The following is a 10,668-nucleotide window of genomic DNA, read 5'->3' as shown; positions in this document are numbered from 1 at the left end:
CAAAGTAACAACTTCACTAAAGTTTACTCACCAGGCTTGGCAGAGGCCTGTCCTGCCTCCACCACAGCAGTGGGCTGGTGGGCATCTTTGTAATAAATCAGCAGCTCAACATCTCTGTCAAACTTATGTCCTGCAGCCAACTTCACCTGCAGATCACAAAACACATTTATACCTATAAATAAAGTGATACATCTTGTATTGAAGAACACAGCGCACATCTCTACCTACCGTGGCCTGGGTTTGCTCTGTGTTGAGGTACTGCAGAGGGTCCAGGGAACAGTTGGACTCTACTTTAGAGACTGGACGAGGAGAGGACACTCGGGCAGAGAAGGACAGACTGTAGGGCACCAGAGAGGCTGGAACAGCAGTCACCTGGACACTGGCACCGTCACTACTTCCGCATGCTGTGAACAAGTTAGAAATGCAACAATCAAAGAGCATTAACTTACAATTAACTAAAACAACTAAAACACTAAGAGTCTATATCCATGATCCACAGAGCAACAGAACTTTCAATCCCTAGAGCAAAGTTCATCCTTTCATCTTCATTTCAGACAAAACCCAATGGATGTTTGTATGAAAACACTGAAAGTCAGTGTGAATATAGACGTGTTTGCAAATCTCCCTGCTTTGAGTTGCTCTTGGGCAGTCTAGACATGATCAGTGATCGGACCCAAAGACCATACTTTGGTACACCAGCATCTCTACATATCTACAGATATATTTCACACTAAGCTGAAGGGTTCCACGTGAAGGTGTTGGCTGGTGTTCCTACCCTGAGGTTGGTAGCGAGGGTTGAGCACAGCAGGCAGGCAAAACCGCAGCCCGTCATCAGCCTGCACAGCCAGCTCAGTGACGTACTCCAGCCTGATGGAGGCGCTCTCTCCTGGAGGCAGACTGCCCACACTCAGAGAGAATACATCTGGACTCTGATCACTCTCCTCCAATAGGAAGGCCTGCTGACCTGAGCTCAATGCGTCATCATACTCCTCCCGAGCCTGAAGTGCAGATGACACATGTGGGGAACATTCACTGTGATTTTAAGGAACACCGTAGTGAGTAAGTCTTTACTGTCCAGCTCACCTCCTGCTTCTCCTTCACCTCAGCTACAATCTGTGTCTGTCCGATCTTAGCGCTGAAATGACAGACAGCAGCATCTCCAGGCAGAGGGAAGACAAAAACAGCCTCCAGTGGTTTGTCCTCCTTGTTCTCATAGTTCAGAGTGGAGACCACTGTAGCCACATGGTCCCTCACCTCCACATCCACCTCCACACTCTTCAGAGGAACTGACAGTGAAAATGAATAAAATCTTCACAATCTAGAAATGTTTTACAGTACACATCAGTGACGATAAGTGTACTTAAAGGGAAAAAAAGTATTTTCCTTCTTTGCTTATTCATGAAATTGAATTCAATTTTGACTAGAAAAGCTCCTTCGCTCACATCACCTTTTTTCTTGGTTTCAATTCTTTACCTGGTTCCTTCTTGGCAGTGAGCAGACCAGAGCAGATCATTTTTGTACCTAATGTAACACACAACAATGGAGAATAAAATGTTGTAAAGCTATTCTTTTGGCATCTAAATGATGTTTCAGTTTTCCAAACATAGCCAAAGACAATTACAGTAAGTGAATGTGAGCAAAACTGAAACTACCAAAAAAAGTTATATAAATCCCCCAAATTTAGTCAACAAATCACCCAAATATTACATGGTAATAACCAGTTTTGGGAGTAACGCAATTACAGTAATGTATTGAATTTTGCTGAAATGCAGTAATAACGCATTACTAAAATAAATAAAAAATGGAATCCGATGGTCAAGACTGTAGGCAGGGTGCAAACTAGGGGGGAGCTCGACTCCTCTTAACAAGACTGTAGGTCCCCTGATGGATCATGAGTAAATAGATATCTACAGGTGCATCTCAGAAAATTAGAATATCGTGCAGAAGTTCATTTATTTCAGTAATTCAACTTAAAAGGTGAAACTAATATATTATATAAACTCATTACATGCAAAGTGAGATATTTCAAGCCTTTTTTGATATAATTTCGATGATTATTGCGTACAGCTTGTGAAAACCCCAAATTCAAAATGCTTCTTCCTCTTGCAAATTCTTCCTCCAGACTCTGGGACCTTGGTTTCCAAATGAGATGCTAAATTTGCTCTCATCAGAAAAGAGGACTTTGGACCACTGAGAAACAGACCACTTCTTTTTTTCTTTAGCCCAGGTAAGACACTTCTGACTTTGTTGTTCAGGAGCGGCTTGACAAGAGGAATACAACATTTGAAGCCCATGTCCAGGACCCGTCTGTGTGTGGTGGCTCTTGATGCAGTAACTCCAGCCTCAGTCCACTCCTTGTGAAGCTCCCCCACACATTTGAATGGCCTTTTCCTGACAATCCTCTACGGTCATCCCTGCTGCTTGTGCACCTTTTTCTTCCACACTTTTCCCCTTCCACTTAACTTTCTATTAATGTGCCTTGATACAGCGCTTTGAGAACATTCAACTTCTTTTGCAATTACCTTTTGAGGCTTTCCCTCCTTGTGGAGGGTGTCAATGATGGTTTCTGCACAACTGTCAGGTCAGCAGTCTTCCCCATGATTGTGAAATCCACTGAACCAGACTGAGAGACCAACTAAAGACTCAGGAACCCGTTGCAGGCATTTTGGATTAATTAGCTGATTAGAGTGTGACACTTTGAGCCTACAGTACTGAACCTTTTCACAATATTCTACTTTTGAGATTTTGAATTTGGGGTTTTCATAAGCTGTAAGCCATAAACATCGAAATTATATCAAATAAAGGCTTGAAATATCTCACTTTGCATGTAATGAGCCTGTATAATATATTAGTTTCACCTTTTAAGTTTAATTACTGAAATAAATGAACTTTTCATGATCAGAAAGGCTACTGTCAGTTCATCCTGACCGATCCTGTCCTAGATTTGTACTGGGGAGTATATAGCTACAAAACGCCCAGGTGAACAACGCTTGTTGTATTAAGTGAAAGGAGAAGTTCAGCCATCACATTTCATATTTCCAGGAACTGAAATAGGGGAAGACAACACGGTCTTCTGGTAAAGGATTGCTTTCATTCAGTGACTTCAGTGTCTATCTGACTGCGTTCTTTTTGATACTAACAAAAAGTAGCCTAGTTACACGAAAGAAATGCATAGGCCTACCTTTGAAGAGAAGGATTTATGTGTCCGGTGCAGTTTATGGATGTTTCCTCGTGCAGATATGGAGTCAACAGAAACGGTCCAAGCAGATGCGGACAGATATCCTCAATGACTCAACGGAAAGTCCTCCCTCTGTGCTCCCTCCCTCGGGCGCTTGATTCATACTAAACATTGGGTGGGTGTTGCTTGTTGCACTGCTTCGGTTTCTAATTTGTAATGGAAATGGTCAACTCCAGCAAACAACTCCAACTACAGTAAATTAACTGATCCCAGACTATTGCATTGTGAAGTTTACTAAACTAATTAACAGTTCATTTTAAAAGAAGCGTCAAGTAGTCAACACATCAGGAAGTGTTTATATTTTGTTCACTGGTAGCCTAACTTCCTAATTTCTATCATATTTCCTGTCCCTGTTCCTGTCATAATTATTCAAAGGTGTCAAAATCAGACTGAAGTCAAGCCAGCCTCCACTTCGAAAACGAAAGTCAAGCCAGCCCTCGCGCTGTTTTGCGATGCATGTTTTTTCTAGACATTACGGTAACATCGTGTCGCAGCACATTTCAAAATAAAAGTGAGCTTCTGCTGAACATAATGCAATTGATGTGGCAGAAACGATTGAATAAATAAATAAATGCTTAAGACACCACAAGTATCTAAAGAAAATATTACATTCTCACAGAACGCTTACTACATTCAGCCAAGATTCGAACTCACTTCAAAGTGACAGCAGACCACCTCAGGGTGTCCCTCTGTCAATATCAGAGCAATCGGATGTAGTTATTTGAAATTACAGCCCTTGAAAATGTCTATTTTCACTGAATTTGCTGATTTCAGATGGATGTTAAAAGAAAACATCCTGTTTCCACTGACTCATTTCACTTCACAGTGACAGCAGACCACCTCAGGGAGACCCTCTGTCAGATACTGACAGAGGGTCTTTTTTTCTTTAGAGTGACAGCGACTATAGACAGGCAGGGAGACTGCTTCACACAGTATTGCTGGAAACTCAGGTAAACCCCTACTGCAACATTACAGTAATAGTTCTATTTCGTATAGGCTTCGCCCTCTAATGGTGCTTTCAGACCAAAGTACATACATACAAAGTCAATGCAAAGACGCGATTTCCTGTCGGGCAGCGCGAAGCGACACGAAGGGGGCGGGGCCGGCGATGCAATGGCAACGCGAAAGAAGTCGCATGACTCTGAGCCACGATAGCCTATCAGTGTTGAGATTGTCCGTATGTCACCAAGGCTTCAGAGCGATGTGTGGAGAGGGCCGGGCAGAGCGGGGGATTGAAAATTTGGTGGCCGGCTGACAGCTGCTAAACATGGGGGAGAGGAGCAGGGAGCAGCGCTGCAACCATTGGACAAATAAACACCCGTAATGGGACTGGATTCCGCTCTGACAACTATGCCGTTTACTCACGGGAGGAGCTCGAAGTAAACTGCTTTAATTAAATTAGCTTTTTACTTTAGTTTTTGGGATTTCAATGTTGATTTATCTTCACGAGGAGGTTGAACTACCTGGAAAGTTCAGAAAACATGTGTCTGTAACTTTATTCCGGGTATCATTGTACTTTACTGTGACCAAGTTAGCATAGCATAGCCCTGATCGATCCAAACTCCATTCAGAAAACAAACATTTTAGAAGTTGTTGTTGTTGCTGCTGTCTTGCTGGCAGACCTGACAAAGCATGAATTCATGTTAAACAAATCTGCACCATGTTGTAGTTATTTCGGCAGCAGCTTAATCCGTTTATTACGATTTAATCACAGCAAAATGTTTACTTTGGGTTCATACAGAGTTGTGTTTATTCACCTTATTGCGTTAAAATCGCCTTCTCGCGTTGTGTGTGAGCACTTGCAGCAAGGAAAGCTTTGCACGGTGAAATTTCGCTTTGGGTTTACCCCTCCGCGCATGCGGGCACTGAGAAAAGTTGTCTACGCTCACCCACAGCGTGGGCCTCTCCTACGTCCGCACCTTGTATATACAACAGTGAGACCTGGCCTTCGGCTCCCATTACTCTTCATCACTGAGCTGTCTAGTGCAATTTATACTTCAAATTGACGGCGTAGGTGACGGCGTAGTCTACTGGGCTACGCAGAGGGTACGTCATCTGACATGCACCTCCTCAAAAATGTAACTACATGTTGAGTCGACGCGGGCCGTAAGCTCTTGAGTAACATTTACTAGCGGCGGCTGTAACACAGTGAATCAATATATTTGACCATTGCAACCCGAGCGAAATGACTTGTTTCGCCATCAGAATGTGATCCATTTGGTCGGTAACATTTGAAAAGGCTACACCAGCTGCACGTTTACAATTTTACCCACATTTACGTTAGCGGAGCGCTAAACCAGAAGTTAGCCTGCTCGGCTGGCAAAATTGCTGAATGACGGACACACCTACGCACAAGTATAAATGCATGGCTACGTGCAAAGCCTACGACGTAGGTACGCACGTAGACCCTACGCAGGAGTATAAATGGGCCTTAAAGAGCAGAAGCTTTCCTGTCGGAAAAAAAGAGCGATGGTTTCTAGCAAATCGGCCCAAGCGGTGGTGGGATGCCGCTACATCATAACGGGTGTGCGGCGTCTGTGACATGGGCTTCATCCTGCCGGGGGACCTCCATCCCCCATGCGGGGTGCGCCTCGGACCGTAGCACGCCGGCCGAGCGCTCACGCTGCTCGTTCTCCGACCTTCTCTCTCCCGAAGAGAAGCAGCGCCGGGCGGATAATTTTTGCCGGTGAGGATGAGGTGGCGTGGCGGTCCACCCACTCTTGAAGAAGCCCTCGACCTGTTGCTATCGGATGAGCAGGAATCCCCCGGCGGCTCCCCACTTCCCCCGTTCCAACCTCCGGTGATGGGGTTTGGCGTTGCTATGTTCCCGCGGCGAGGCAAGCAATCGTTAAGCTACAAGGATCCTACCGTCAGGCTAACGTTGAGCTAACGTGTAGCTGACATGCGGTCTGCCTGGATCAGCCGACCAGGGAGACCTCATATGTCCACGTTGCACCCCATTAGCTGCTGCTAATGACATCTTGCAACCGGTTTCATTGCTGCTGACCGATCTCATCAGTCAGAGCGGACTACTGGTAAGCTAAGGGTCGAAAAGAAGTTGTGTGAAATCTTGTTGCGCCTTTTGTGGAAGTTGTTGAACAAATGCTGTCTGTGCCTCTCTCAGTCGAACCAGCCACACCAAGCGCACATTTCCCACACTGTGTGAGCCAGCTGTGTATTTAGCCATCAACAATGCTGATTTATGTGGTTATTTTGAGTATGCTTTATTGATTTACTGATAGTGATAATTTGTATTTATGTAAATATTCATTCTAGTTACCATCTTCATTCACCCACAGCCCAGTATTAAACCTGCATCCCCTTCTGTTCTAATCTGGTTCTGCTGTCAGTTTCTTAGCAGCTCAGGCAACAAACACATCAGAAATGTCATAATACAGATCATCTGGCCAAAAGAATGATTTACCACTGTGCTATATGTACTGTGTGAACACTGTTTTGGGAGGTGAGTGTATGAGATATTGACTGAAACATGGAGAGCACAGCTACACTCACAATTTTGACATGTCTCACATCTATCTTCTCCATTTACAAGGTAAATTTAATCATCACGTTACAACAGGGTTGTAAAAAGTTATACACTCCACTGTGTATAATATACAACATTTGTCAAATGCATGCCACATTATGGCAGTCATTTCACATCTGAAACATGTACAGAGGTACGCAAAAGTTTGTGAACCCTTTAGAATTTTCGGTATTTCTACAGACATATGACCTAAAACATACTCAGATTTTAACACAGAGTAGAAGAGACATAAATAGTATCCTTGTGGGAAATGTATGTGAAATTTTGCTTTCAGGATCTCAGAAAAATAGTTGTTGATGCTCATGGAGGCTGAAAAAGGTTGCAAAACCATCTCTAAAGAGTTTGGTCTCCACCAATCCGCAGTCGGAAACTGTGTACAAATGGAGGAAATGGAAGACCACTGCTAGCCTGCATAGGAAGGTCACGGAGGAACCCAGACTTGCTTCTAAGCAACAAAATACCTCTCTAACATTTGCTAATGTCAATGTGTATAAGTCCAACATCAGGAGCATACTGAACAACAATGGTGTGCTTGACAGGGCTGCAAGGAGAAAGCCACTCCTTTCCTAAAGGAACATTCGTGCCTATCTGCAGTTTGCTCAAGATTATGTTTGGCAAAAGGAAAACATTCCAGCATAATAACCTTATTCCATCTGTGAAACATTGTGATGGTGGTGGTATCATGATCTGGGCTTGTTGTGTTGCATGTGGGCCAGGAGGGCTAGCCATTGTTGATGGAACAATAAATTCTGAATTTTAATAGCAAATTCTCAATGAAAGTTCAGGACATCTGTCCATGTACTGAATAAGAGAATGTGGGTCATACAGCAAGACAACTACACTAAGCACACAAGTTGCTCTACCAAAAAAGGGTTAAAGAAGAGTAGAGTGAATGTTTTGGAAGGTCAATTCAAAGTTCTTACCTTGAAATGATCGAAGGGTAAGGAAGTTAGCAGCTCATGCGAGGAAACCCACCAACATCCATGAGTTGAAGCTATTCTGTACAGAGAGCTGAGATTCCTCCAAGTCGATGAGCAGGACTGTTCAACAGTTACTGGAATGTTTAGTTGCAGTTATTGCTGCACAGGGGGGTCAGACCAGATCCTATAAGCAAAGGTTCACACACTTTTACTACTGGCAGATATGCAACATTAGATAATTTTTCTCAATGAATAAAAGACCACAGATAATATTTTGTCTTATTTGTGGAAGTTAGTTCTGTTGATCTATTTTGTGTGAAAATCTGAGTATGTTTCAGGTTATATTTGTGCAGAAATTCTAAAAGGTTCAGAAACTTCTAGCACCACTATATAGCATAATTCCAATGGTAATAATAAACGCCATAATATTAACATAAATGTACAAGATATGGCTGCAGAACATTGGCTGTGAAGCCATAAGGTAAGAACATTTTATGAGGTTGTCAAGAGCAGCAGGCCTGTAGAAAGTCCAAAAACATAATTAAATCATAAAAGAACAGGCTGTCACCACTGAGAATGTCTTCTCAGGATGTCAGTAAGGTCTGTGAGGCCATATTTTAAATGTTATGGCTGATATTGTACAACAGTATCCTTAAATCTCTTCATTTCAAGCAAAATGTTAAAAAAGCAAAAAAACTCCCATGGCATGTGGCATCTGTAATTTCTTATTGTGTCCCTCAAAGTATTGACCACATACTCCACCCCTGTTATTGAAAGAGGGAAAGCTTCCTCTTTGCAAATGCTGACCACCCAGTGTTCACCTGATCATCAGTCAGGGCCACAGTGCTGACTTTGTATGTGTGGGCATACTTGCCGAGGCCCAGCAGGTCGAGGCTGGCAGCTTTTCTGTACAGGTAACTTCAGCTTTTTCAAGGTTTTCCTCATCTACGTGTTTTCTGAATAACATATACACATAAATACCAATTTGTTTTTACTCATAAAAGGAGGAGCTGCCCTCATAAAACATAGTAGATTTAAAAAAGCTTAATCCTAAGAGTTTTTCCCTTGTGAAAGCATGAATGTTGTTAACAAATTTTATAACTGTTTAACACTAATTCATGGAGGTAGGAACTGCTCAGGCACTTTTGTGCACTAAAATGTTACCAAATTTGTGAGATTACAGAGGACGACACTAGGATGCCAAAGACAATGGTAACCAATTGTGTTTGGTGAAAGGTCAAAGTTTAACGAAAAGGCCAAAGTAGTCTATTTTGCTTTCTAACTTTGTTTTTGTTTTTGCATACTATTGTAGAATATCAGCCAGAAGATGATGTAATATGGCCTCACAGACCTGACATCCCGAGAAGACATTCTCAGCGTTGACAGCCTCTTTTTTTGAAAAATGTAATTATGTGTTGGCAAGGGCGTCACTTTGCTGAGTGGTTGGTCAATGCTGAAATATTTGATATATGACATTTTGTACGTTAAACACTTAAATTCCTGTATTCTGGAGAATAAAACCTTTTCTCAAAGCATTTTCATTTGTTATCTAACATTTCTTGTTGCAAGCTATTTTTCATAACATTTTAACAAGTTATGCTTTCAAAAAGTAAAGGGGACAAAAGTAGCCACTTCAAAAAGTGGTGGGGACATGCCCCCAGTGTCAATGACACCTATGGTTTTTGGACTTACTACGGACCTCGAAAAATGTTCTTACCTTGCAACCATAGATTGTACATTTATGTTAATTCATAATATTATAGCGTTAATAATTGCCATTGGAAATATACTATACAGTGGTGCTTGAAGTTTCTGAACATCCAATGCCATTGAAAGTATGAATGTGCATTATATGTTGAATAAATGTTTAAGACTTGTATGGATTCTCTTCACTTGCATTACACAATGGGAGTGTTGTATGTTATACACACTGGAATGTGTATGGAGAAGAAAAATTCAAACAGTACATATAGCACAGTGGTAAATCATTCTTTTGGCCAGATGATCTGTATTATGACATTTCTGATGTGTTTGTTGCCTGAGCTCTTAAGAAGCTGAGAGCAGTGTTAGAACCAGATTAGAACAGAAGGGCATGCAGGTTTAATACTGGGCTGCGGGTGAATGAAGATGGTAACTAGGTTACAAATAAATCCTTAATAATAAAAAACCAAATGAAATGAAGAACAATAAATACATCAGTAACCTGGATTTAAAGAGGTATTATGCTTTTTGGCTTTTTCCCTCTCCTTTATTGAGTTATATATCTTTTTTGTGCATGTAACATGTTTGCAAAGTGAAAAAGCCCAAAGTCCAGCCCAAAGGAAGTTCCCATCTCCCTCAGAAAGCTCTGCTCTGAACTGCTTGAAAACAGCTTGTTTGTAGTCCAGCCCTTCACTTCCTTTACTTGTGATGTCACAATTAAAACGCGTCTTAAAGCTTGCCAAGCAGCTAGTGGGGTCAGGCACACCCTTTGGCTGGTTTTCAATTGTAGAAATGTTGCACCTGTACTTGCTTCCAGGTACTTTTTTTCATATCACGTCACCTCCGTCGAGGTTCCAAGCGAGCTGAGGGATACTAAAATGTAATGAATGTGAAGACACGACAGACTGCTTATTGGTCAGAGAGAATATTATAATATTTACTGCATCATCATTGCGTGCGCCAGACAGGCCAGCATCAGAAAGTTTTATATTTTACAATTTTCATATGAAATTTCATCACTAAATCCACTTCTGAGAAGTTTTGAGGTGAGAAATAAACAGTGTAGATTTTGAATACTGACAGTTTTACGAGAAGTGACGGCTGAACAAAAATCTGCTTGAATATTTTCGGAGTTGAGGAGCTCCACAAGTGGCTGCGGGGGAAGCGTTTGTTTCTTTGCCACTTGAGAGCAATAAAGGCAGAGAGATGTCGAATGTCAGGAGGAAACGCCATTCAGGTTCTTCTCTTTGTACGCACAAATA

The 10,668-nt window shown here is 42.1% G+C and overlaps 1 protein-coding gene across 1 annotated transcript; it reads right to left on the bottom strand.

Moving 5' to 3' along the window:
- Positions 1 to 31: 31 nt before the first annotated feature.
- LOC123965198 (von Willebrand factor A domain-containing protein 5A-like) lies at positions 32 to 3,900 on the bottom strand (the record flags this gene model as incomplete). The annotated part of the gene is made up of 6 exons (XM_046041779.1): positions 3,182 to 3,900; positions 1,474 to 1,521; positions 1,084 to 1,286; positions 776 to 998; positions 229 to 404; positions 32 to 146 (listed from the first exon to the last, which is right to left on the bottom strand). Coding segments are annotated over exons 2-6 (757 nt in total), but the record flags the coding sequence as incomplete, so codon positions are not given.
- Between the last annotated feature and the right edge of the window lie 6,768 nt (positions 3,901 to 10,668).

This window comes from Micropterus dolomieu, unplaced genomic scaffold (assembly GCF_021292245.1).
Source record: "Micropterus dolomieu isolate WLL.071019.BEF.003 ecotype Adirondacks unplaced genomic scaffold, ASM2129224v1 contig_8838, whole genome shotgun sequence".
In the NCBI taxonomy this organism is placed as follows: Eukaryota; Metazoa; Chordata; class Actinopteri; order Centrarchiformes; family Centrarchidae; genus Micropterus; species Micropterus dolomieu.
The sequence above is the reverse complement of the archived record's forward strand: the minus strand, read 5'-3'. Positions and strand labels throughout refer to the sequence as shown.